Source organism: Mirounga angustirostris, unplaced genomic scaffold (genome assembly GCF_029215605.1).
Source record: "Mirounga angustirostris isolate CCGP_5_RB_7025 unplaced genomic scaffold, mMirAng1.0.hap1 SCAF_6, whole genome shotgun sequence".
Classification (NCBI taxonomy): domain Eukaryota; kingdom Metazoa; phylum Chordata; class Mammalia; order Carnivora; family Phocidae; genus Mirounga; species Mirounga angustirostris.
In genome coordinates, this window is record NW_026991714.1 from 100917216 (window position 1) to 100941325 (window position 24110).

Here is a 24110-nt window from a genome sequence, read left to right on the forward strand (position 1 = left end):
AGCCCTCAGACTGAGCCTTTAAATCATCCTGGGGCCGGAGGAGCTTTTCTCTGCATCTACAATGGGAGCCATAAACCAGGCTGACTTACAGACGGTACGCACCAGTCCGGTTGTTTATGGCCAGCATCCTTTCTGATTGGTTGATTGGGCCTGTACTGTGCCCATTGTTAAATATTTGAAGATCACCCTGCTATAAAGCAGTCTCAGGACTTCCCAGCCTGGCTGGGCATCAGGGTCTCTTGCAGGGAGAGTGGGGCTGCTGTATAAAAGTTCACACCCTGGGCTCCCCCCTCCACCCCCGGGGCCAACTGAGTCAACAGGGCCTGGGGGTCTATACTGTTACTTCCTGGGTGATTCTGATGCCACAATTTTAGGGGGTATCTTCTGTGGGTTCCCCCCCAAAGCAGGCCTGGTGATGAGGGTTCAGGTGTAAATCGTTTGTTGGAAAGGGAGTTCCAGGAAACGCAGGTGAGGAGTGAGAAGGTGAGACAGGAAGGTGAAGATGCAGGACCAACCAAGTCAGCACCACAGGCCGCTGGGGGTGAGTCCCAATGGGGAGCTCTGAGAGGCAGCGTACAACACGCCTCTGCATTAGCCCCCCGAGAGGTAAGGGAGCTGGAGTGGTTACCTGCCATCTCTTTATCCACCACCTTGCATCAGTCATTCTTCGAGCAGTGCTTTGGGGCTCTTAGTCCCTGGCACGTCCAGCCTGTCCGGGGTGGGGGGAGCAGTCTCTGATGGCCAGAACCCTCAGCAAAGAGTCCCAGGTTGGCACTTGGAGTTCGGGCTGGCGTCTGTGACAGTGGGATGTGCTGAGGCCTAGCGGACTGGGTACCAGTAGCATCTGGGATGGAGGGCTGCCCAGCTCCCATCTCTCCACCGTGCAAGGGGTTGTCTAGCCCCAGTCAATCATGGAGTATCCTTCCTACCCTTGAAAATCGCTCCAGGCCTCATCCACTGCTAATGGGAATGTAAATGGGGCGGCTACTGTGGAAAACAATTCGGTAGCTCCTTAATAGGTTGAATGTAGAATTACCCAGGACCCAGCAATTCCACTCCTCGTTCCTCGTTCCTGCCCACAAATGTTCACGGCAGTGCAATTCACAATAAACAACCCAAAAATCCATCAACAGGTGAACGGATACAAAAAATGTGGTCTCTCCCTACAAGGAAATGTGACTCAGCCATAGGAAGGGATTACATACTATGTTTCAACATGGATGAACCTCGAAGACTTTCTTCTGAGTGAAAGAACCCAGACACAAAGACTAAGACTACCCCCTCATAGCATCTCATTTATATGAAATATCTGGAACAGGCAAATTCAGAGAGACGTTCAGTGGCTTTGTGGTGGCCAGGGAGAGGGAGGGACGAATGGGGAATTCTTGCTGAGTGGGTATGGGTTTCCTTTTGGGGGTGATGAAAATATTCTGGAAGCAGATCGTGGTGATGGTTGCACCACACTGTGAATGTACCTAATATGGCTGAATTGTATATGTTAAAATGGTTAAAACGATGCATTTTGTGTTCTATCTATTTTATCACAACTTTGGAAGAAAACAACAAAATTCCAGGTATTTCACAGTCTGCGTCGGAGGGCATATTATCTGCTTCTCAGGTGGGAAGCAAACCTAGAGTGTGATGTGTGTACCCTAGGGCCCCACAGCCAGGGATGATTCTCCTGAGTGGCTGCGGCTAGGACCACTGGGCTAGAGTGGGGCTCCACAGATTGGCCTCATTCCTGCGTGAATGGTGCAAACAGGGGTGGCTGGAAGGCTTCCTGGTGGAGAAAAGAGCTCTGTGTCCAAGAGAAGCCAAAGCGAGGCCCAGCTTCTGCGGAGTCGCAGAACAGCCCTGGGTGGGGGAGTTTGTGCCCAGCTGGAAAATTGTGGGGCGTCTTGTCTTAAATATAATATTAAATCAGCACCTTTAATTAGTACACTTAGAAAAGGTCACTAGCAATTACCTGGGACACAAAGAAGGCATAAGCAGGCAAGAGCCTGTGAGGAAGCTGAAAAGGACCATTTTGAGCAGCACATAATTGAAGGGAAAATGGATAAAAGTCCAGGAAATTATAGGGTGGGTGACAGCAGCTGATGGCCCCATCCATGTCCTGCCCAGTGCCCCCCTTCTTGGAAGGGCCTGAGCATTGGGCCTGAGAGAGCCATTTGGGATATCTGGCTGAGTCGTATGACCTTGGCTGGAGGGCCAGTGTGGTCTTTTCCAGAACTCGGCCAGCAGAGAGCTTGGTCCCATATCCCCGAAGTGGGCTGGATCCTGATGGTGGTTGGCAGGTGAAGTGTTCACTCCAGGGGGCCGCCATGGACTTGTCATACTGTGCGCAGGCGGGACCGCTTGGGGCCTCAGGTTCCTCATATGGGATCTCCCCAAAGCATTAGGAAATAGCTCAGGGCTCCCCAAACTGCCGCTAAAGCACACCTGAGGGGAACAGAAAGGAAATGTGCAACCCCGGGGGGAGGCTGGAAGTTCTTTTATAGCTTTAGGTTCCATTTTTAAAAATAAATTGTTACATTGTGTTACATTGTGTTCAGAAATATCCCGGTTTATTTTAGTATAAAGCGATTGCTTGCCACTGAACAACACAGATGCTTTGAGGAGATGCGCTTGGTTTATCTATGACTTCATATACCTCCTCCTTCCTCAACCAGAAGCAGCCCTGCACTGGGAGTCTGGAAATTTGGGTTCTAGCTATGGACTCTGTCCCACACCATTGTACTTTGGGAAACTGGCGAAATGCCTTCAGCTTTTCCATCTTTAAAATGGGAAGTTTGGGCTCCCCAAAAGGTCTCTGAGGTTGTTCCGACTCTGTTCCATGATTTTACTCCTCTTCCTCCTGCTTCTCACCTCCTCCCCATCCCTTTGGATACTGCCATATCCTGCTCTGCTGTGACCTTGGAGAGGACACTTTGCTTCTCTGATCCTCAACTTCCTAATCTGTAAAGTGGGTAGAATAATGGCTACCAAAAGAGTTGCTGGGAGGATTTAATGAGAGAACCTGGGTGAATGAGCCTAGTACTCCATCTGGCATATCCGCAGAGCCCAGTGATTGCCCAGTATCTTCCAAGCGTTAGGCTTCCAGTTAAGGTCTGAGAGAATCATGTCCATAGAAGTCCTGAATCTTGAGTTCACGTGTCAAGTGTTGAGATGTGTCAGGTTGTGGAAACAAACAAGGGCTCTGGACCCAGAATGCCTGGGATCTGAATTCTAGCTCTGCCGTTTACTAACTGTGGGCCATGATCAATTACTTAATCACTCTTTGTGACACTGTGCACTCATGACATTTTGCACAGTTCCCGGAGGTGCAGGGACCTCCTGAAGCTAAGGCGGTCAGCCTGTCCAGTTGTCTGGGACCTTCTGGTTTTAGTATGTGTCCTGCATCCATCCCAGACAAACCAGGGGGTGGGTCACCCTGCCCAAAGCCTACCTAGGGAGGGCTGTGATCCCGGGTGGGCGGGGGGAGGTACCCTACACTAGGGCTTCTTAGGCAGGGCTATAGGCCAGGCATCCTGGGGGCCTCTGGCCAGGGCTGTGTTTCCTGGGGAACAGGGACACCTCAGTCCTCTTCTTGTGAACAGAAACCACACCCTGAGCCCAGTTCTGGCCTCGATTTCCTGCAGGCTGGGCCACATCTTCCTAATCTCTGTTTACCTCAGCACTTAGCACAAGGCCAGCACCTAGTCACTGTTGGGTAAACGCCAAGTATTGTAATATGTTGTGAATTAGAAAGGGTGCTTCCATTTGCAAAAAGCAGAAATCCAACTCAACGGACTCAGTCCAAAGAAAAAAAATGTGAGGGGAGGCAGATTTATTAGCTCATGTAGCTGAGAAGTCCAGAGGTTGAAGCTAAACTCAGGCACAGCTGGCCACACGCCCTCAAACGGAGTCTCTGTGCACCGTTTGGCTCTGTTTTCCTCCTGCTGGCCTCATTCTCAGGCCGACCCTTCCTGGGCGGTGCCAGAGATGGGTGCCTGCAGGTCCCAGGTAGCCACCCCGGTGGAAGGAGGGCTCCCCTTTCCCAGTGGTTCCAGCACAAGTCCCAGGGTTGGCTTTGACTGGCTTGTTTGGGACCCGTGCTCATCCCTGAACCAATCCCTGCGACCAGGGAGATGGAATGCTCTGATTGGCTACGGCTGAGTTACGTGTCCATCCTGGAACAGAAGAATTGAAGGGGCCTACCCTCATCTGAGCCACGTGGAGGAGGGAGTCTCCACACTAAAATCAGAAAAAAAGGGGGACAGGCCCAGATCACAGCTGTCCGTTAGCCGCCTAAAACATGGTGAGCCACAGTTCTCTGTGACGGGCACATACACGCTGTGACAAGTGGCCAAGGTAGGGCCAGGGAGCCGGGGTCAGAGCCCAGAGAGGCCCAGTGACCTGCTGGCGGTCTGTGGGGTGGCGGCTTCCGCTGGGATTCAGCCGCCTTAGTAAGGTGCTGAGGAGTAGACCAACCGCCTGGAGTTGCCCTCTGATCTCTCCCACGGCTATTCCAGGTTCTTCTGTGACGCAGTTGCTGGCCCGAGACATGGACAATGACCCGCTGGTGTTCGGTGTGTCTGGGGAGGAGGCCTCCCGCTTCTTCGCTGTAGAGCCTGATACAGGTGTGGTGTGGCTGCGGCAGCCACTGGACAGAGAGGTACGACCTGGCCACACCCCTGTCCCGGTTCTTTCCTGGGGGGCAGAGGCAGACACTGCGCGAGGCTGGCTCATCATCTTTTAGGGGCCTTCCTCTGAGGCCCCATCCTGACCCTGAAGTAAGCATCTTCCTGCCGAAATGATGTCCCTCTTCCAGGGCCAGTGCTGACATCGGACTTGGGGTTGGAATGGGGTGGTTGGGGTGTCTCCAAGCAAGGGAGAGCCCTGGACGGGCAAGAAGGACAGTGACCCAGGGTTCATCCCCCGTAGAATGGTGGCTCCGTGGTGTTTACAGGTCTACCCCCGGGAACAATGTTCCCCTAAAGGACACTTTCCAGAGACCCAGGAATTGGTGACAAGGCAGCCCTTAGCAAATTAAGGTATGAGTTTGAAACCCCAACCTTTGTTTTCTCCTCACATTTGAAGAAGGGGCCTCAGGGGTGTCTAGTGACTTGCTCAAGATCACACAGCAATTTAGAGGCCGAGCCCAGGTGAGAGCCCAGGGCCCAGGACTCAGGACGTCAGCGTGCCTCTCTCTAACTCTGCCTTCTCCCTCCCTCCCTTGTCTTTCAGACCAAATCTGAGTTCACAGTGGAGTTCTCTGTCAGCGACCACCAGGGGGTGAGTGTCTCCTGAGGCCCCTGCTGTCCTGGGAGGCAGACTCCTGGGGCCTTGGGCAGAAAGAGGCAAGGGGCCCATGCCAACACTAAATCCCCACTCTTCTCTTGCCAGGTGATCACACGGAAGGTGAACATACAGGTTGGGGATGTGAACGACAATGCACCCACATTTCACAACCAGCCCTACAGCGTCCGCATCCCTGAGGTAGGAGCCCCCAGGGTCGCGCTTGAGGGACGGGGCTGGCGGTGGGGGGGGGTGGCGCTGCCGCTCCAGGGCTACCTGGGAATGGGCTGAAGCTGGGGAAAGGGCAACTGCAGCTCTGCTTCTGCCGCCCACCCCGCAGCCCAAGTGCCAGCTCTGGGCAGGTTGGCGACCGTGCCGACACCTCCGAAGGTAGAGTGGGTTAGTGGTAGCCTCAGGTCTGATAGAAGGCCTGCCTGGGATGAGCCCCACAACTCCAGCTGGAGGCGGGGCAGGACAGGAGTTGGGAGGAGCAGGTGTTGTGGCCTCTTTCCTTCCACGCATAGCCAGTGTGGGCCTCGGGCACGTGGATTGGCAGGCCCGACCCCAGACTTTCCAGCTGTGGCCAGAACCACCCCCCCACCCCCCGCCAGGACACGGGAAGCAAGTAGCTCCAGGAAGGGACTTTCTTTCCCTAGCCTTATGCTTGCCCCCCGTCTCCCTGGCCCTCTCTGCTCCTTTGGGTCGTCTGTGTACTCTGAATGTGTTTGCATGAGTGCATGCATGTAAAACCAAGCCATCGCCGGTAATTGAGAAGTACAAATTATTGCATTACAAACGGTTCATTAATAAGCTGGCTGCTGGCTCCCAGTGGAACTAGGGTTCTCATGGCTTACTATCCCTCTCCCAGTGACTGATGGCAGTTTTCTGGGCTGGCAGTTAGCCATTCAAAGACCTTGAAGGTGGTGGGTAAAGCTTCTGCTGGGTGTCCCTCGGGCCTGCCCTCAGGGCTCTGGGTTGAATGGCAGCAATAAGGGGTTGGCCTGGGAAGGACTGGAGATGGAATCCACTGGGGAGAGGCAGGTCAGCACCACGGCGTTTGAGTTCCAGCCCCTTTATATTATATGTCACTGGATCAGGAGACTGGAAGAGTCTTTAGAAAATATCTGTTCAGTTTGTGGATGAGAAAACTGAGGCTCAGTATGGGACAGTGACTTAGCCAAGGTCACACAGCTTTGACCCTGAGCCTCCTGACGCCCAGGGCAGCCCTCAGATTCCCTCCAAGGTGGTGATACCTTGTCTCATGCTGTTCCTGTTCCTGGCCCTCCTCACTCAGCTATGAGCCAATGGTCCTATGGTTGTGCCAGATGGAGGAAAGTGAGGACAAGTGTGTGGGTAGGAACACACCAGAGGCTCCCGCGCCCTTCCCCTGACGGGGCAGAGCATAAGGAGGGAGAAACCACAGTCCCAAGCATGGGGACACAGTGCCCTGAGCTGTGGCCAGCGTGTCCAGGACTGCAGCTTGGCTCTGGGCCCCCTCTCATTTGGAAGTCTCCCTAATTTAATTAAGGGTCTCTACGTGCCTGCCTGCACTCTGGGCCCAGGCTCAGAAACCAAGGGCACGGCTCAGAGTTAATGAGCCTTGGACCCATTGCTCAGCTGCCATCCTGGCAGGCATGGCTGCCCTCTGTCTTCCCTCACAGGGAAGGGGACGAGAGGTCACATCCCTCCTCCCCAGCCTTTGGGCCAGGGCCAGCCTTTTTCCTCCCTACCTTGCCAGGAGATATGACCTCAACACCACCCTGTTGGAATCCCCTGGGATTCTCCAAAGGCCTCTGCCTTCAAGGAGAGAGCCTCTTCAGTCAGTCATCTATTTAACAAATATTTATTGAGTGTCTCTGTAGGCTGGGCACTGTGCCAGTCTCTCGCCACACAGAGACCTGGAAGGCCAGAAGAACACGCAATGACAGGAGGCAGAACCAGCGGCGGGAGACCCCAGGCCCAGCCCCTGCTCTGCTTCCAGGCCACTGAGTCCATTTGGGCATGTCACTTACCCTCTCTGGGCCATAGTCCTCCTTATCTAATAAAAACAGAGGACCGGCAGGGTAAAGCAGCCTGCCTCCTACGCATCTGATGAGGAGAGGGTGGGCTGAGAGGGCCAGCTACAAGGACACACGGCTCTTGGAGGACAGCCTGTGTGGTTTACTTGCCTGTAAACATCCCCACGTCACCTCCTTGACTTGATACGTGATGCCCTACTTAGGGCTGCTGGGTGTGGCCGGTGGGGTGTGGTGTCAGGTGGATGAAGGCCTGACCACTCCTGACCCGAGGTGGCTTGGCACCCACCAGCCCTGGCCTGGTGTGGTCACCTGAGCTAGAACTTAGCTGCCTGGCTCAGGCCCCAGCTGAGGTACCAGCGAAGGGCCTGCTGGCTCCTGGCCCAGAATTGAGCCTGGGCTCTCCTGCTGGCCTGGAGGTCACCCTGGCAACGCCAGGCCCCTGCCCTTCAGAAGCATGATGTGTGGCAGAGGCCCTATGGAAGTGAACAGGGTGAGAATGCAAACTAGAGAAAGAAGGGGGCCCTGGAGACCCTGTGAGTTGTCCGTGCTGAGGGGTTGCCAAAGTGATCAGAGAAATCTCAGCGGGCTTCCTGGAGGAGGTGGCTTTCCAGCTGACGCTTGCCAAGGTGAGCAGTGGAGCTCCTGTAGGTCAAGACACCTGGGGTTTAGTCCTGGCTGTGCCAGCTACTGGCTGGGTGAGACTCTGAGCCTATTACTGCCCCTGCTGGCTTTGGTTCCACAGCTGTTAAACTGGGGAGTTGGACCAGGTTCCTTCTAGGGCTGATAGCCAGTGGTTTGAGGATAAATCCCAGCAGGAGAAGCTCCTAATTCTCCTTCAGTACTTCATTATTCCTCAACGGCTGGCAGAGAAGCTCCTGTGGCTGTTTCCATCTACTGAGCTCCTCTTCGGGTCGTGCCAGCCACCTGCCACCTCTCCCTCACCTTCTCAGCATCCACTGTCCCCAGCCCTAGGGGCCCTGATAATATGGGGGTCTGTTGTGCCCAGAACCCAAGGATGGGTGTGAAGAGCAAGTTTATAGGGAGACAAATTCTAGGTCTACATAATGAAGAACTTTCTAATATTGAAACCTAGTGCACAGTCTACCCCCCTACCCTCCCAAAGATGTACTGAGCTCCCCAGCCCTGGAGCTAAAGTAGGAAAACCACGAGTTTCAGAAACCATTCAGAACTGAGTGTTAGAGAAGGGAGGAACCAGAAGGTCCCAAACATTCCCCATCAGAATTTCCTGGGGGACTAGTTAGGATATATACTCTTGCACTCCTCCAACCCTGAATCAGTAGTTTGGAAAGAGCCAGCCCAGAAAGCTGCATTTTTAACAAACTCCCCTGGTGATAGCAAGCCCCGGAGACATGGCCCATGGGGACCCGTGTCCTCGGGCCCGGAAACGGAGTGGGTGGGAGCCCGGATCAAGACCAGGCCCTGCCCCTTTCTCCAGGAGAAGCTCGCTGGCCCCCTGCCCTGCAGCCCTGCCCGTCTCCCTCCCGAGACCCCCTGCCTGGCCCTGCCCCTGCTCAGAAGTCAGACAGGTGTGTTTGGGTTTCTGTGTTCCTGGTTCCCCTCCTGCCCAGCCCTCTCCCCTCACTAAGCTGTTCTACATGTAATTATCCATTTTATCAGGGTGAAAGGCCCTGCAATTCACTTGTCGAAGCCCTAACGAGGCAGCGTGGATGCTTTCAAGTCCGTAAAGAAAAGGGAAATCCTGCTAGAATTGGCAACTTAATTCACCAAGCCAGCCTCGACAGACCTCATTAAGTCCCCGTGTATTCATTTCAGGCTAATGGCTGTCTTGCTGACTGCTATTTGATTTGCTGTAATAGACTTTTATGGCGTTCCAATTTGCTCAAACGTGTTTGCCTGTGTCTGTGCCCAGCAGCCCCGCTCCACTACCTCCATTAGGGGTGTGTGTCCGCCTCGCTGACCTTCAGCGCTGCCCTGTCCCCTGTGTCCTCCTGGGGCCACCCCTCCCCCACAGCCCTCCAGGTGTGCCCTGGAGAGGTGACCCTGGGGCTGGGGTGTTGAGGCTGCAAGATGGGTACGAGTTTAGAAGTCGGATGGTGCCAGGTGGCTCCTCGGATCAGGGAGTCAAGGAGGGCTTCCGTAATCTCAGGGACGGCCGTGTCCTTGAAGTTCTGACAGGTTCAGCCACCATAGCTGGGCAGTTGAGGCTGTTCTCCACCTGGCCTCAACCTACCTTTCTCGCCTTCCCTGCCGGCTTCCTCCACGTGGATGGCGCTGTCAGCCCAGGGGCTGATTCAGTGCCCGGAAGCCTGTGTTCGTCTTTCTTTTCTCTTGCTCCAACACACATACATTGTACTGTTCTAACTGGTACTGGAGTGTTCTCTTTCCTCTCTCAGCCTGACTCAATTCTGCCGGTCCTTTGAAGCCCAGAGCTGACCCACCGTGCCCTGATCCACTCCCAATTTTTATCTTTAAACGAACACAGCAAACACTCGCCGAATAGCCATGGAGCAAGGCCCACGGATTCTGAGCTGACTCGGATGTGTAGGGTAGAGTAAAAGGACTTTCCCATTTGCCAGCTGTGCAACTTTGGATGGTGACTTAACCTCTCCGGACCTCAGTTTTCTTATCTATGAGATAAGCCACACTTTTGCCTTGTGGGGTCATTGTGAGAGATAGAATAATGCAAGGGGGTAAAGCCCTTAGCCCCGTTTGTGGCTCATTGTATATTCAGTAAAATGCTGGTGACCAAGACCAAGGTCTTGTCCTCGGGGGAGATAATTTTACAGGGAGAAAGACAAGTAAGAGGAGGTCTAACTACAGATAAATGTATTAAATGCCATGGTAGCTTAGGGTGTGCAAAGCAGGAGGGAAGCTCTGTGGAAGGAATGACCTAGTCTCTACACAGGGGCTATTTGTTTGGGACCTCACAGGATGTGTAGAAGTTTGGTAGTCACAGAAGGAGATTATGGTGTCTCTGAATATCATATACTCTCTGTCCTTTAGCTTCTTTTCATATATTGGAATTTCCAAAAGAGGGAAGTGAACCCTAACCCCTGACCAGGGATCCTGTTGAAGAGGGGCCAGTGGCTGTTGGGGTATGTGTGTCCCTCACTGGTACCCAGTGTTCCCTTGTGAAAATAGAGCTGGGCTGGGAGTAGGCTCCCTGGGTCCCTGCCCAGGTCACTGTGACAGGTCCTGCATAGATCTTTGTCACTCGTGGCTTCAGGTGACCAGCTGTGAGGTGGGGAGGAGGCTGGAAGAGGGGAAGGGTGGACTGGAATGAGAAAGCAGGGGCCTGAGCACCCCCAGCCGTGGCTGGGGACACGGTCCAAGCCAGGGTCCCCCAAGGCCACCCCGTCTCTCCATGTCACTTAGCAAGGACAGATGAAAGTCATTCCTCTCTGGAGCTCCTTACTAGAGACAGGAAAGCAGGGAGAAGGAGATTACTGGTAAGCATGTATCAGTGAAACAAAGTAATTCATTTCTATGATAATAATAAGTTGACGCCGTTGTTATTGTTGAGAGTTCCCTCTGTGCCCAAGGCCGTGCTTTCCATGCATGTGGGTGCTCCCCGAGTGCTCACTGCCGCCTCACAGGCTAGCCACGTTGTTAGTCCCAGGCCACGGGTATGGGTGTGGAAACAGAGAAGCTTCGTGACTTGCCCAGAGCTAGCCAAGGATGGAGCCAGGATTAGGAGACAGGCCTGGTTCTACCTGCAAAATGGAAATAATTAAGCCTGCCTTGCAAAATTGTTTTGAGGATTCAAGTAAATGGGACCGTGTGCGGGAAGTGTTTTGCACAGGGCCCAGCATAAGCAAGTGTCCGGCTCACGGCCGAGGCTGTATTCGGTGGTACATCCGTCTCCCCCGCCAGCCTGAGCAGGGACTGTGTGCCCTCCACTCCGAGCCCGGGGCCCAGCCTGTGGACGAGAACTTCACAGCTGGGCAGAGCCCCACTGCTCCCTCTGCCTCTTGGACAATTGGGAGGACAGCAGGAGCCTTCATGCAAAGGGCTCTGCCCCCACCAGCTTTCTTCACCCGCACGAGGGGTCCTTTATTGTTCACAGTGTCCAGGGCGGGGGCAGTGCTGGGGTGGAGAGGGTGCCCACACCTCACAGGACGCCTGAGAGCTCACTGCTGGAGCTCTCTAGTGCCCTCTATTGCCCGCCAGTTCCTCAATCGCAGCCATGCTGTTCGTTCAGTGGGCACACGGCGAGCCCTGGAGGGGTGGCCAGACGAGGCCCCGAGCGTGCAGAGGTGGGCATGACCAGACTTATTAGCACCCACTGGGGCCGACAGCATTGCCCCCCAGCTGTCCTCCTCACGGCGTGCCCATCAGACGCTGAATGATTTATAAACTGCATCCTCGGGTTGCAGCGAGAGGTGGGGGGTCAGGGGGGCTCACACTGGCTTGTGCCGGCCGTTCTTCCCTGAGATGTCAGCTCTGCTCATGAGAGTGTCACCTCTCATGCCAGGAGAGATGGTCCCTTGACAGGCCATATTAATTTATACCTTGGGGCCATGGTGCCGGGCGGCCCCCTCTGCATCTATAACCACCCACCTATTGATCTGGGAGAGGGAGGCCAATAAATCATCTCAGGGGCTCTGGATCCTGCTGACCAGAGCCAAAGTAGTTTATTCTAGCCAGGCGGCAGCCCCAAGCTATGCCATGTCTCTGTGCCCCTCAGTGAGCACTCTGAGGTGCTTGCACCTCCTCTGGCCACCCCCCCCACCCCGTCTGCACAGTGACAAGTACCTCCTCTCTGGCAGCGGGTGCTTGTAGCGATGAAGTAACATATGCACGTGGGCAGAGCAGCAGGACCCCCTGTTTCTACATAGTCTTGAGATGGAATGGGGTGTGTGTGTGTGTGCACGTGTGCGCACACGCATGTATTTGGAACAGTGAGTGTATACTTATTGAGGTAATATCATCTTGTCTATCTCCGAGCATTTTCCCTATCTTTCATTTGTCCTCATGACAACTCTGTAAGTTAAGGGAGAATTTTTGTTCCCATTTTAGAGATGAGAGAAACTGAGGCCAAGAGAAGTTCCACGACTTCTCCGAGTCCCCCGGAGTTGAGTATACTTTCAACTAGAGCCATGGTCTTGCTCTTTGTCATCTTCGGCATCTTTGCATGTGTCTCTTTGTAGCTTTGCCTTGGCCTGCTTATAATTTGCCCAAAGTCGCAAAGATGAGACCCCGTAGAGCCAGGGTGGGGGCAGATGAGCGGGGAGCTCGGGGCCTCACGCATCCACGGCTTACCCCCATCCACGGCCGAGGGCTGTCACACACACCCCATACACAGGCTGTAGCAATTCAGTGGAGAAACTTCACTCGGAGCCCGCTGCCCACTCTCGAGAGTGAGGACCACCTTTGGAGGTCAAGACCCTGCTGTAGTCGTAGTAACACCCCTACCTAGTGACCTACAGAGTTAGTGTGCCCCTGCCTCTAAGATTTGGGTCCCTGGACGTGCATACAACATTGTTCTGTGAGAAGTAGAAGACCCGTCCCTACAGGGGAACATCAGCCTGCTCCTCCGGGGCCCCCGTGACCACCACGGCACCTCCTCCTTCTATGCCCACTGGGGCACGGCCAGGGCTGTGAGCGCCCTCCACCATGCTCTGCACTAGGAGAGGGCAACATGGGAGCAGGGAACAGAAGGAGCCCAGATGTAATTAAAATTATTATATTGTTTGAACAGTAATAATGTTCTTCATTATACCAGTTTCCTCACCGATTCTGGCTGGGAGTCTTTGGGGGCTCATATAATTCTGCAATGGCTGCAGGACCCTCCGCCGTGAATATGAAGCAGGGGCCCGGGGGCAGAGCCCAGCTCGCATGCAGCAGGGATTCGCCGGCACATGCCGGGACACCTTTAACTGTGCCCCTGCCCTTTGAGTAAAGACCCTCTAAAGGGACTTTTAGGAGATGAGAGCCGGCTGCGAGGAGATGCTCCTGCCACATGGTTGGGCTGCCAGCCCCACGTGCCCGGAATTCCCCTGTTGTCTTCATACCCTTTCTCTAAATGGCCTCCTCTCCCCTGTGGTGGGGCCTGTTGCCAGAAGGGCCAGGTCTCCTGCCTGCACCCCTTTTCCTCCAGGCAGTGGGGTCTCCTCAGACCCTGGGTGGGCAGCCGGCTGAGGACACTAATGGTCGGAAGGACTTGTGCGCCATCAGTGACATGGGGACCCTGATCCCTACTGTGGCACCGGGTGATGGAGCCACGAACACACAGGTCCTAACTCCACAGCCGGAGGCCACAAGCAAGATGCTTGGTCTTTCAGAGCCTCAGTGTCTCCATCTGTAAAATGGGGGTACATTGGGGGTGTGAAAGTTCCAGGAGAGCCCGTGTATGAAGTACCACTCTCTTGGGGTCGGTGACAGGTATTCCCATTGTTATGAAGAATTCTCAGAGAGCTTCAGGAAAGTCGCTTAGGGTCCAAGGAGCTTGGCAGATGGGCTCCATTGCTATGGCCTGATTGATTGATATTGGGGTGTGAGTGGGAAGATTCTCAGGGAAATGGTCTCCAGAACCCACGAGCCTAATTCCATCCCTCCGCTGGAGGGGTAGTGCTGTTTGCCCAGGGGGGGTCTGATGTCCAGAGCCAGGCTGGGGAGAGGGGAGGGGCGCTGCCTCCTGGGCTCCTGCAGCCCCCGCAAGCTCAAGAGCGGTGGCCTGGCGGGCTGCCTCCCGGTGTAGGGCACCGGGGCTGTGTGAGTGTGTTGATTGACCGCCAGCATGCCACAGCTGTTTCTCCTGTTCTGGGGACCCTGGAATTTTGTCTCAGCCTCTTGATTTACCAAACAAGTTGGAGTATTGTCAGAACAGCTTGGGGACAGGCCTGGCAGCCCCCTTGACAGCAAGGCCCCCCACACAAGAGGCTGGTATGGATATGCTTGCAGGCTGCTTGACCCACCTTGTTTTCTACCAGGAGGGGGGAAAGAAGAGAAAGCGGGCAGGCGCTTGGTTGATGGAATTATTATAATTTCTCTGATTCCTTAGCAGCCTTTAATTACTTTTCAACTTTGTGGCACTGGCTAGAAGCTAGGAGGGGCTGGGCTCTCCCTCTTTGTAATAACCTTAAGTGGAAGCCTCCTGTCCGTTGATGAAAAAGCCGGCTCTTCTCTCCAGATGCAATAATACAGCCGAGAGATTTCACCAGGGCATAATCACTAGGTACATGTAATCTTCCCTGTTCACTGTCTTCATCACCAATCGGCCGGCCCACTTCGCAGGCATGAGGGACTGCCAGCCACAAAGAACTGAACGTCCGGTCACGTCCTTGTCCAGGAGGGTTACAGGCTCAGGAGGGTCCCTCTCCCAGTCCTGCCTCTGAGAAGGCCGTTTCCCACAGACCCCTCCCCTCTCAGTATCTCCCTGTCTGAGCCCAGCCACGCCTCCTGCCATTCCCAACACAAACCCTACAGGTTAGAAATCCATCCCATTCCTGTGAGGTCTAAGCTCCGGGCTTTCCTGTGCTTCCTGTCCTAGATCCTCACTGTGGGTGGCCGCTTTCCTGCTGCCCTGCCTTTGCTCGTGCTGTGCCTTCCCCCAAGATGCTCTCACCCATGCCCCCTATACCTTCTTCCTCCATTTAGCCAAATCCTATTCTTCCTTCCTTCCTTGGAACGATGAAGTGGGGGAGGTTGGTACTATGTCCCCATTTCACAGACAGGCAAACCCAGTGTTAGCGAAATCAGACTTGCCAGGTTATTCCCTCTGGAAGTGGCTGGCTGGGATCCGACCGTAGGCCCTTCATCTGGTCTTCTCTCTGCTAGGCTTGAAGGCACAGGCTTCTTTTACCTCCTGCCCTTGGAGTTGCTGCCTATACCCACTCCATGCTGGCTTCGAAACCCCACTCCCAGACCCACCCTCTGCCTCCTGAGCCTGGCCTGGCCTTTCCAGCCTGGGATAGTCCCAGAACCCCACTGTGGGCAGAAGAGGTTAACCGGATGCAGGTCTGGTTGCTGAACCTCCCTGGGGCTGGCTCAGCCAGAGGCAGCTGCCCCAGTCTTGGTCACCTGTCTGCACAGCTCAGCAAGTTAGAGTGGGATGAGCTCTACCCTGGAGGGAGCAGGAGCTCCAGCACCTACAGCTGGGAGACTTGTGTGAGGAACCCCCCTGCTTCCAGGGCTGAATTTGCCCCTCTGTTAAATGAGATTGGTAATCCTGGGTCCGTCCATGTCATCGTGGGGATCAGGGACAGGACAGACAGGACAGACAGGAAGGCCTTGAGCTTAAAGCCTCATGCAAGGGGGCAGATTAACCACTGGAGTATCTTTTCCAAGGCTTCCTTCCCCACCAGCTTTATGAGTTTTATTTTTTTTCTTTTTTTGAGTCTATGTATTACTTAAGCATATATACAGAGAAACGAACAGTTGTGTTTAGCTTTACAAATTATTGCAGAGTGAACATATTTGTATAACCACACCCGCATCAAGAAACAGAAACTCTCCAGCACCTAGAAGCCCCCTCATAATTCCCAGTCCCTCCCCCTACAGGTAACCTCTATCTTGGCTTCTATCCCCATGGAATATGTTTGTCTATATTCATCTTACTGTATGCAGTCTGTTTGGTTTTTATTACCACCTGAGCTATGGAACAGGCGGCTTCCTCTCGGAGGTCACTTCCCACAGTGGTTAGGATCAGTGCTAAGGTTAGTGGTTTGAATCCTGCGCTCACCGCTTCCATTTCTGAGTCCCCAGAGAAATGGTCGTGTCTCTGCTGAAATGAGTGTGGCGCAGGTAGGGCTCCCACTCTGCAGGTACCACTGTGCTCGTCTCGCAGTGCTCTTCTGCCAGGGGCTGTGATGGTGGTGTGCAGTGCTCAGCTGGCAGCCCGCACCTGAGAGCCTGGCGGGACCCTCCCCTGCAGGCATCAGTTCTAGGCAGACTGCAGGGTCAGGCTCATCTCTGCAGGTGGATATGGAGCTGTCCAGCTGCTGGAACAGGAGGATGGGGGGGGTATTGCGGGGAAGGGAGTTACAGGAAGCTAAATGCAGCGAGCAAAACTTGGGCTGAGAGGAAGGAGGCAGAAACACAGCAGGAGGGTCCCTTTCCCCAGGGTGCCTCTGCTGGGCCCCACAGGAGTCCTTCAGGTTGGTAAGAAAGGTCTTATCCGCAGGTTAGAGCCAGAGAAATGGGCCCAGACAGGTTAAATGACTTGCCCAAGGTCACACAGCTGGTCCCCGGTTTTGTCCTCATTATACTGCCCCCAATGCAAGCCCAAATGCCTTTTACCCCCAGTGCATCCCCTCAGGGCTTGGGGTTTAGTGTCAGTGTCCGATGCCTTCAGAGGAGCCGGCCTTGAGTCTGGAGAAGGTGGAAGGTGGGGGGTGTTTGGTTCAGAGGGGGATTCTTCTGTAGTGACCTTTATTGTGTTCCAGCACCTTCAGCCTCCCACAAAGCTGTGGCTTATATCAGCAACCCAATCTGATGTCTGCACACACACACACACACACAAAAAAAATCTTTAAAGACTTCTTAGCAGCTTGAAGTGATTGTTTTTTCCTTTCCCTTACCTGGTCGGGGATGGGCAGGGCCAGGGCAACGAGAGAATAATGAATTCTCCTAAAGCACTGTCTTTCTCCCCACGTCCCCAAACCATCAGATCGCCCAAATTCAGGGGGCCCCCAAACCTTAAAAAAATCCCCCCAACACAACCCAAAAGATGGGGGTGGAGGGAAATGCAGCAGCAGCTATTGGGGCGGAAAGCCCTAAATGGTGTGGAAGTAATGTCTAAAGTGTGTTGGCGATTACAGACATTTCCACGGAGCCACGCTCAGGCTGCATAGGTTGGTGCGAGCAATGGTGGGGAAATAAATAAATAAATAAATAAGTGAGCCAGCGTCGGAGAGCCGTTAACTGTTGCTGTGCAGAAGGGAGGGATACGGCAGGTTACTGGGGAGGGTGGAAGGAAGGTAGCCAGGCTCGTTCATTCATTCCTCCATCCATCCATTCATTCCACTGTACTGAGTCCCTGGGAGGTGCCAGGAATGTTGCTAGAGCCTTTCTGTGGTCGGTGGCCAGAGTCCCCCAGGCTGGTGGGGTCTGATCCCAGCCCCCTCTTGCCAGCCTCCCCTTGACTCTCTGATTTCCTGCACCTCTGCCTTCTTTCCGGTCCCTGAGAGCACCGTACCATGGGACCTTTGCACGGCGGTACCCTCCCTTTCTTCATGAGCTCCTATATCCCCTGAGATCTTCAGTCCTTGATTGATCCCCTTTTCCAGTACCAAACAGATGCTCGTGTTCTGGGTCTTCAGAGCACCATAGCTATGACCTTGGGATGTAATGACTCACTTATTTATAGGACTGTTTGATCACTGTTGGCCTCCCAGGGGAGATGGTGGGTTCCGTGAGAGCAGGGGCATGTCCATGTGACCGTTTCCCCATCACTGGACCTTTAGGACCTCGTACACAGTGGGGACTTAGTAGAGATTTGTTGCACGATGCAGTTGATAACACTTGTCTTCTGGAAGCTTCTCTTCCTCCTCGCCTTTGCAGCCCCTATCCTTTCAGTGGGAAATTCCACGGACCAGTCCTTGGTGTGCTCTGTTCCCAAGGCCCACTGTGGAAAGCAGCTCGGAAGTGCTGACGAGTTCCCACTAAGGCCTTCGGTCTCACCAGACTTCCCAGGCAGCCAGTGGGATGTGGTGAAGGCACTGCACGCAGGGGTGTTGGAGGAAGGGGTGTCGCTGAAGGGGCTGGGGTATGGTAGGCAGACGAATAGCCCCAAAGAAAGGAAAGCCCCGCATCCTGATCCTGGGAGCCCGTGACTGTTTCCTCACATGGCAAAAAGGACTCTGCAGGTGTGATGAAGGACCTTCATGAGGAGATATCCTGGTTTTGCTGTGGGCCCAATGTCATCACAATTGTCCTTATAAGAGGGAGGTGGGAGAGTGGCGGTAGAAGCAGAGGTCAGAGAGAGAGGTTGGAAGGTTTTATGCTGCTGGTCTGACCATGGAAAGAAGGGGCCAGGAGCCAAGGAACATGAGTGGCCTCGAGAAGCTGGAAAAGGCACAGAAGCAGATTCTCCCCTAGAGCCTCCAGAAGGGATGCAGGCTGCTAACCCCTTGATTTTGGTCCTGTCTGTAAGACCCATTTTGGACTTTGGCCCCCAGAATCGTAAGATGATAAACATGCAGGGATTTGTTAGAGTGGCTGGAGGAAGCTGATACAGGGTGCTTTGGAGGCACAGTGGTAGGAACACGCGTTCTCCAGCGTACCCCCAGCACCCCCAAACCCTAGTGCACTGTTTCCTTTGGGGCGCTTCAGGCAGAAGGGCGGATGTCCCCGGAGGTGGGCTCTCTAGATGTAGGTGTGAGGCCAGTGGTCGTTGGGGATGATTCATGAGGGCCAGCCGTGGGGCAGGGGCCCCTGGAGCTGGGGAGGGCAACTGCCTGGGAATGGGCCCTGCAGAAACTGGGAGGGGTGAGGTGGGCGAGCCTGAGAGCCTATGTGGTGGGTGTGGAGAGGGAGAGCTTTTATTTATTTACTTATTTTAAGATTTATTTTTTGAGAGTAAGAGAGAAAGAGAGAGCATGAGCAGGGGAGGGGCAGAGGGAGAGATAATCCTAAGGCAGACCCCCCACTGAGCACGGAGCCCGATAAACACGGGGCTCCATCTCACACCCTGAGATCATGACCTGAGCCAGAATCAAGAGTAGGATGTTTCACCGACTGAGCCACCCAGGTACCCCGAGAGGGCAAGCTTTTAGATGAGTGGAAGAGAGTGGTGCTGGAAGGGACTGCATCCCAGAACAGGCCACTGTGCTGCTGGACCCCGGGGAGCCCTCCCATTGCACAGAGGTGGGCTTAGCAGGCACCAGAGTGCTGGAGACCCCCCCTGGAAACCTTGGCCTCTGGGCACCAACCAGCCCAGAGACCAGGGAGAGAGAGGAGTCTCTGCCTGGCTTGCTACCCAAGTGGTAACGAATGCAGAAATGTTGATTCCACACGCCTGACCCCACCCTCATTCGTTCATTCATCAGACATTGCCTGGGAGCCTGCTAGATGCCAAGCCCAGGCCGGGTGCTTGGGACACAGGAGAATGAGCTGTGGTGCCTGGTCCCCCAGGAGATCCTGGCTGGGCCCTGCTCACCCACAGTGGCACTCTTTAAAACAGGATGGGAGGCCAGTGCTTGAGGATCTGGGCAGCCACCACCCGAAGCCTGGCTCTCTCTGGGTTGGCGAGCGGGTGGAGCAAGGCCATCTGCCCCTCCCATCTTCAGTGCTACAGCAAACCTGGGTCGGGCCTCCCACCTGCCCTTTCCTGGCTCCCGAGCCCCTTGTGGTGGGCGGCATACAGGTAAACGTATCAAGTATGGCTCCCTCCAGGCAGCAGAATTGGACAAATGAGCTCCAAATGAGCTTGGCAAATCGGTTCTTTCTGCTCTGTCCCAGCCCTCCATCGCCCTGCCCTGCAGCAGCCTGGGTTGCCCTGCAGGTTGCTCTCAATATGGGCTGGGGAGGGAGGGTGCAGGGACTGCCTTGGGTCTGAGACAAGCAGAGAGACCCCCACTCCATCTCTGGGCCTCCATCTGCTTCCTTATATCTGGGGTGGGTGGAAACCCCACAAGATAGAACAGGCCCTTCTGGAGGGTTCAGGGGCATTACGGAAGAAGGGGCAGGGCACAGGCCTCCTAGAAGGCCTGGCATGGGCTAGTGACCACACCTTCCTCTGACCTCCTACTCCAGCCTCCTTTATGCCACTTGTCTGATACGTGGGTCCTCCTGGTGCCAAGATCCAGGGTTTATGATCTGATTAAAGATAGGGTCTATACCTTACAATTCCGTGAACCCATAAGCTCCAGGGGTACTGGGCACAGGGAAAGCACCGGTAATAGCTGATAGTAAAGGAGACTGTGCATGCACTCACGTGTGCACTTTTTATAGCCAATCTGAGGTATAGGTACTAGGATTATTCCCAGTTGGAAGATGGGGAACCTGAGGCTCAGAGAAGTTAAGTCAGTTGCAGAGCTGGGATGTGAGCCCAGGCAGTGCCCCCCCTCCAGCAACTCCATATGCTATTGCCCCCCTGTTGACAGTGAGTCTAGGGGGACCCATCTTGCACATCGAGTGAACGTGCCCTGGATACTCAGGGCCCCCGGCAGGCAGCAGACCAGGGTGAGGCTTCTGGACTGTGGCTCCTTGCAGCCCTCCCGAGGTCTCCCCACATCCTTCTGTCCCCAGGGCAGTGCCCAGTGCCATGGCCAGCGCAGGCCGGAGAGGGTGGCCGTGCAGACACCGCGCCTAGTCCTAGAGAGCCGGGCTGGGCCGTGTTCCTGGAGAGAGAGCTTCCTCACCTTGGGCCAGGGCACACACGCGGGCACACACCTCAGGCGTGACATCCGCCCTGCCTCCTCCTGTCCCATGTGTCTCCCTCATGGGTCAGCGCCCCAGAGTGCTAAATCATGGGCAAATCGGCCACAGCCAGTGGGAGGCCAGGAGGACAGGAGGAGGGGACACTGCCATCAGAACCATTAGCATCGGGCTGGTCAGGCGAACGAAAGCACAGCTGATTGGGGCTGAGCAGGCCAGCCTCCTCTGGGCCCCGTGCCATCTGAGATGTGACGTGGGACAGGGCACATACATGGAACATGTGTGCTCCCTGGGAATCACTGAGCGTGCAGGATTCATGGCATGGACACTCCCCATGAGACCAGTTTGCAGATGGGAACAGTTACTTCATGTGTAAGGAGAGAGCAGAGATAAGCTGGTTTCTGCCTAGAAGCTTTGGGCTAGAGCAGACCTCGCCTCCCTCCTGCCGCCACCGTCCCCCCCCCCCCCCCCCCCGCCCCGGACGGCAGTGTATCTTAAAGGAACACTGCACTGGGATTCTTCATATGTCCTTGGTCTTCCCCTTTCATCTCCCTTGGTCTCAGTTTACCCACCTCTCCAGTGGGGTTAATCACCTTAGCTCTGGCTAGCTCCCCGGCTAGTCAGGGCTGGTGTAGGAACAGATGAGCCTGGGTCGGAATGGCATGTAGACCGTGGCCTAGCTCCCCGGTCATGGCCTTGCTGAATGATGTCAGCGGGCCATTGCATGAAGAGGGGGTCTGTGTGGCATTCCTGCGTTGTGACGCAGAGGACCATCCTAGAACAGGTCACTCCACGGTGCTTCTCTGGACTTGGGGCTCAGTGTTCCTTCCCCAAGGTCAAGGGCCACCCAGTCCCAGCAGTTGATGAGCAGAGATGAGGGCGTATGTTGGGAAACTGAGGCCTGGGACCCCGAGCACCTTCCCTGGGCAGCCATGCCTTGGGACAGGTCCCTCCTCGGAGTCTCATCCTGAAGGGCTTGCAGCCAGGCAGGCCTGTCCCTTCTGCACGGCTGGCCTTGCAGCTGGCTGCAGCAGACACGGCTTTTTTGTTTTTGGTTAAAAAGCCTCATTGGAGCGTTATGATATTGGAATGTGAAGGGTAATTGAGCTGAAAGCCATTCTCTTCCTGTGACCGGCATGATAGGAGTGATTGAGGCGCCCAGGCCTGCGCACCAGCCTGGGAATCCTGATGAAAGGTCTGTGCAGAGATGGGGGTGATAGACAGGGTGCAGCCAGGCGCCCCGAATTCTTGTTCCTCTCCCCAGAGGCCTAGGCCTGTCCCGCAATGCGCTGCCCTGAGACACTGAGCTGCCGGGCCTGGAGGAGACGGCCGAGGCCTCGGGGAGCTGGACTCAGGCAGAGGGTCTCCAGTGACAGGTGCACGAGGAGACGGCTGGGCATTGGACTGACACCGGCAGGAGAGCCCATTGCCCGCAGCGTCTGCCCCCTCACTGCTTTGTCTCCTCCCGACAGGACTCCTCTCCCGCCCCTACTCCTCTGTACCTTTTACATCTCTCTCTCCCTCCACGTGCTACCCTGCATCCTCCCAAGTTTGGACAACCCCAGGGTTTTCCAAGCCGCTTTAATGCACATAGAAGTCTCGGGAAGATCTGATTAAAATGCGGATCCTGCTTCAGTAGGTCTGGCGTGGGGCCTGAGACTCTATTTCTACTGTGCTCCCATGTGATACCACCATCACTGGTCCTCCCACCTGGCTTTGAAGAGTTAGGTTCTAGGAAGAGATCAGGGCATTTGTCCAGCAAGGATGCTCCAGATTCTCAGTGCAGGGCCCAGCTGTGAGGAGACAGCCAGGGGGACAACAGCCAGCTCCTGAGCAGGGCTGCCCTCTGTGGTGGTGCAGGTGGAGCACTGAGCGAGGAGGGGAGGGCTGGTGAATTCCAGCCCAAGCGTTGCTCTTTTTTTTTTTTTTTAGGATTATTTATTTATTTTTAGGGGCATAGGGAAGTGAGGAGCAGAGGGAGAGGAGCGAGCAAACTCTGCACTAAGCCTGGAGCCCGACTCGGGGCTCGATCTCACGACCCTGAGGTCAAGACCTGAGCTGAAATCAAGAGTCAGACGCTTAACCGACTGAGCCACCCAGGCGCCCCCGCCAAGCGTTGCTCTTAAAGCTGGGTACGCTGGAGCTGGGTGGCATTCCCTGAAGGAAGGAGCACATTTTTCTTGGCACAGAGGGCGGTTCGCTCACCAAGCTATGTATTCACAGGGCAGGGTCCACTCTGAAGGGGCAGCTTTTTCTAGTTTTGCACAAAGACACCATCAGGTCTTAAAGCCGTCACTTAAAGCCGTCACTGACTGCCCGCTTCTGCACACCCCCATCTTCCTCCATCACAGTGCGTGACCTCACAGCTTCTCCTGGGGGAACATGGAAGTCCCAGGGAAAGGGACACACTCACGCTTCCAGACTGCTTTTCCCTCCAGTCCGTCCAGCCCCTTCTGGGTGGGAGAGTGGGCTCAGGCCTTCCTGAGCCCCGGACGCCTAAGAAACAGAACCTTTCCAGCTTCCTGCCCACTCCGTGCCCAGAGAGCTCAGCTGCAGGGGTCAGGCTAGGACAGGCCCCTCTGTCCCAACCTGGGGTGGGGACCAAGTCTGCTATAGGGAGGGGCTGTCCTTGAGGAAGGATTCTCTGGCTCACCCCAACCCAGCCTATGCCCTTCCGCCAGCATGTACACACACACACACACACACACACGCATACCATACTCAGTCTCTCCGCATGGCCCATTATTAATTGCCATGCAGGCTGAGCTGAATGGGCCCCATCAATATGTGTTCTCGCAGCTTCAAGGAGCTGGGGCCTTTGGTGGGACGCCACAGCTTATCTCTCCCAGCCAGGCTTTCCCTGCACAGGACTCCACTAGCATATAACGAGCCCTCCTTGGGGGCTTCTGGGCCCGAGTGCCAGGCCCAGCAAAGGGAGAAAGGCCCACCCCTTCCCGGCTCCGCCCTGCCGGCTCCCAGCTGAGCACAGGCCTGGCTCTTACCCCGGTGGTGCCTGCAGACCAGGTGGGGGGCCTCTCCGTGGCCATGGCCACAGAGCCACAGTCACAAGGCAAGCCTCTTCAGCTGCCATGCCCATTTCCCAGCACTCCCAACCCAGCCTGAAGGGCCCCCTTTCCGCCTTAGACTCGACTTCCCTCATCCTGCTCTGCCAAGGGTTGCAAGGATGGTGTCATTCTTCTTGCCTGGTGGCATGTCTTTGGTGGGCAGATGTGTGAGCCTGGGTCTCTGTTGATCTCACAGGTGGGCAGAGCATCATCTTTCCCAAGCCCCTGCCTTCCCTGATGGCCTCTCATCTCATATCCAGCTGACTTGGGTTGGCATTCTCAGCCCCTCTGACCACTGGAAGAGGGAGGAGTGCACATGTTCATTTTTTGTCACCTCTCTGTCCCACCAGTGAATAATGTGCACAGTGAATGCTTATCAGACAGTTAATGCTTATCAGACACCTCCCATGTGCCAGGGACTGGGCTCAGTAGTTTTTAGGCATCACTT

The 24110-nt window shown here is 55.1% G+C and overlaps 1 protein-coding gene across 1 annotated transcript in view; it reads left to right on the plus strand.

Annotated features, from left to right (window-relative positions):
- The window catches only part of LOC129045890 (cadherin-23-like), a 328281-nt gene that overhangs the window by 115056 nt on the left and 189115 nt on the right, over window positions 1–24110 (plus strand). The window contains exons 4-6 of the mRNA XM_054508206.2: window positions 4512–4654; window positions 5227–5274; window positions 5386–5478. Of these exons, the coding sequence (XP_054364181.2) occupies window positions 4512–4654; window positions 5227–5274; window positions 5386–5478 (284 nt within the window). The remainder of the gene's footprint in view (window positions 1–4511; window positions 4655–5226; window positions 5275–5385; window positions 5479–24110) is intronic.